We start from the raw sequence: 1,489 nt of genomic DNA on the forward strand, positions 1-1,489 counted from the left end.
CTCGTTCTCTCTCTCTCTCTCTCTCAAACCCCCGTACAAAAATAATTACACAAAAACACAAAATACATACAAACACAAATACATACACATAAATCACATGAAATACATCACAATTTTGACTCATAACTGACCTTTTTTTCGGCCATCCGACTTGACGATAGCCTCTGGAATAACGCACATCTCCTGCTCATAGACAGGCAGGTTGGAGCAGTTGAGGAACTCTGGCCAACTCACGTCGTATGCGTTCATCAGAGGTTCGCACCCCGCACGTGCACGCTCACACACGCCCCGGCATGGCGGTACGGCCGTGGACTTTGACGTGAGTGCACAAATAGGGACGTAGATGGAACAGAGCAGGAATAAGAGGACATCGCTGCAGTGACGATCTGGAAAAAAGAAAAAAATGATGTGGGAATGGGGAGGGATTGTTTGTTTTTTTGGGAGGGGGGGGGCAAGGGGTTAGTGGAGGGTGCATTAATATAGATCTCCTCGTATGTTACTGTTTTAAGTTACTTTCAGCTCATTGTGAGGGACTGTAAAATGGTAGCGCACATATTCGGAGAGATTCAGTAAGAACAGAATGTGATATACATACACACGAATGAAGAAGGAGGAGAAGAACAATAGTTTTAGTTTTAGGAGAGGTTTTACGGCGCTCGCAACTGCATAAGGTCATATGAGCGCCAGAAGATTAGAGGTGTTACATGAGTGTAACTAACATAACAAAAAGAAGAAGGGGAGATAAGGACGATAGATGTTTGACAGGAAAGAAGAAGCAAACCACACTAGAGCACTCGCCAGCCACCCACGGAAGGCATCAAACAAAGTATGTCGGAGTCAAAGAGTAGTCGTGGAGAGAGGTAGCCCAGTGATATCTTGGGATAAAATAGAAACAACAGACAATACGGAAAAGTAGGGGGAAAATGTAGAAGTAGAAAAGGAAACGATCGATAACATAGCCAAAGAGATGCAATGAAACAAGAACCCCAGAGTCAGAAAAGAGAAACAGGCGAAAAGAAAGGAAAGAAAAAAGGCTAGAGAAAAAAGATTAGGAATCACTGTTGTGAAGTCGCGTCAGATCTAAGGAGGATGCACTGTTGTGAATAAGCACGGTTATTATAGCTGTAGCTGACAATGATCATATGGTGTTAAAATAATAGTGAACTGACCTCGAGGGAAATAGAAGCTTTAACACACCAAACTTGTTTGAAAGAATAAGCGAAGAGTCAGTGATCCTTCCTTCCGCGATAAATATATACTGGTGGTCAATGCTGAGCCTTGAGGACTATTGATAGGCACGGACCACTGAGGGGTTTTTAAAAAATGTAATGAATGAATGAAAGGAAAAAGCTTTTTTTTCAACAACAACAAGCTTACGCCGGTTCTTCTGAGAAAATTACCTTTAATACTGCAGTGTGGTTATAAAATGTGATGAAATAAATAAATAAATAAATACACAAATACATAAATAAATGAATAAATAAATAAA

At 41.0% G+C, this 1,489-nt stretch overlaps 1 protein-coding gene across 1 annotated transcript in view; it reads right to left on the bottom strand.

The window, feature by feature from the left end:
• Nucleotides 1-53: 53 nt before the first annotated feature.
• Nucleotides 54-1,489, bottom strand: part of LOC101857447 (secreted frizzled-related protein 3-like) — a 5,360-nt gene continuing 3,924 nt past the window's right edge. The window contains exon 2 of the mRNA XM_005110226.3: nt 54-386. Coding sequence (XP_005110283.1) covers nt 121-386 — 266 coding nt within the window. The 3' untranslated portion in view covers nt 54-120. The remainder of the gene's footprint in view (nt 387-1,489) is intronic.

The sequence above is a fragment of the Aplysia californica genome, unplaced genomic scaffold (assembly GCF_000002075.1).
Source record: "Aplysia californica isolate F4 #8 unplaced genomic scaffold, AplCal3.0 scaffold00866, whole genome shotgun sequence".
Classification (NCBI taxonomy): Eukaryota; Metazoa; Mollusca; class Gastropoda; order Aplysiida; family Aplysiidae; genus Aplysia; species Aplysia californica.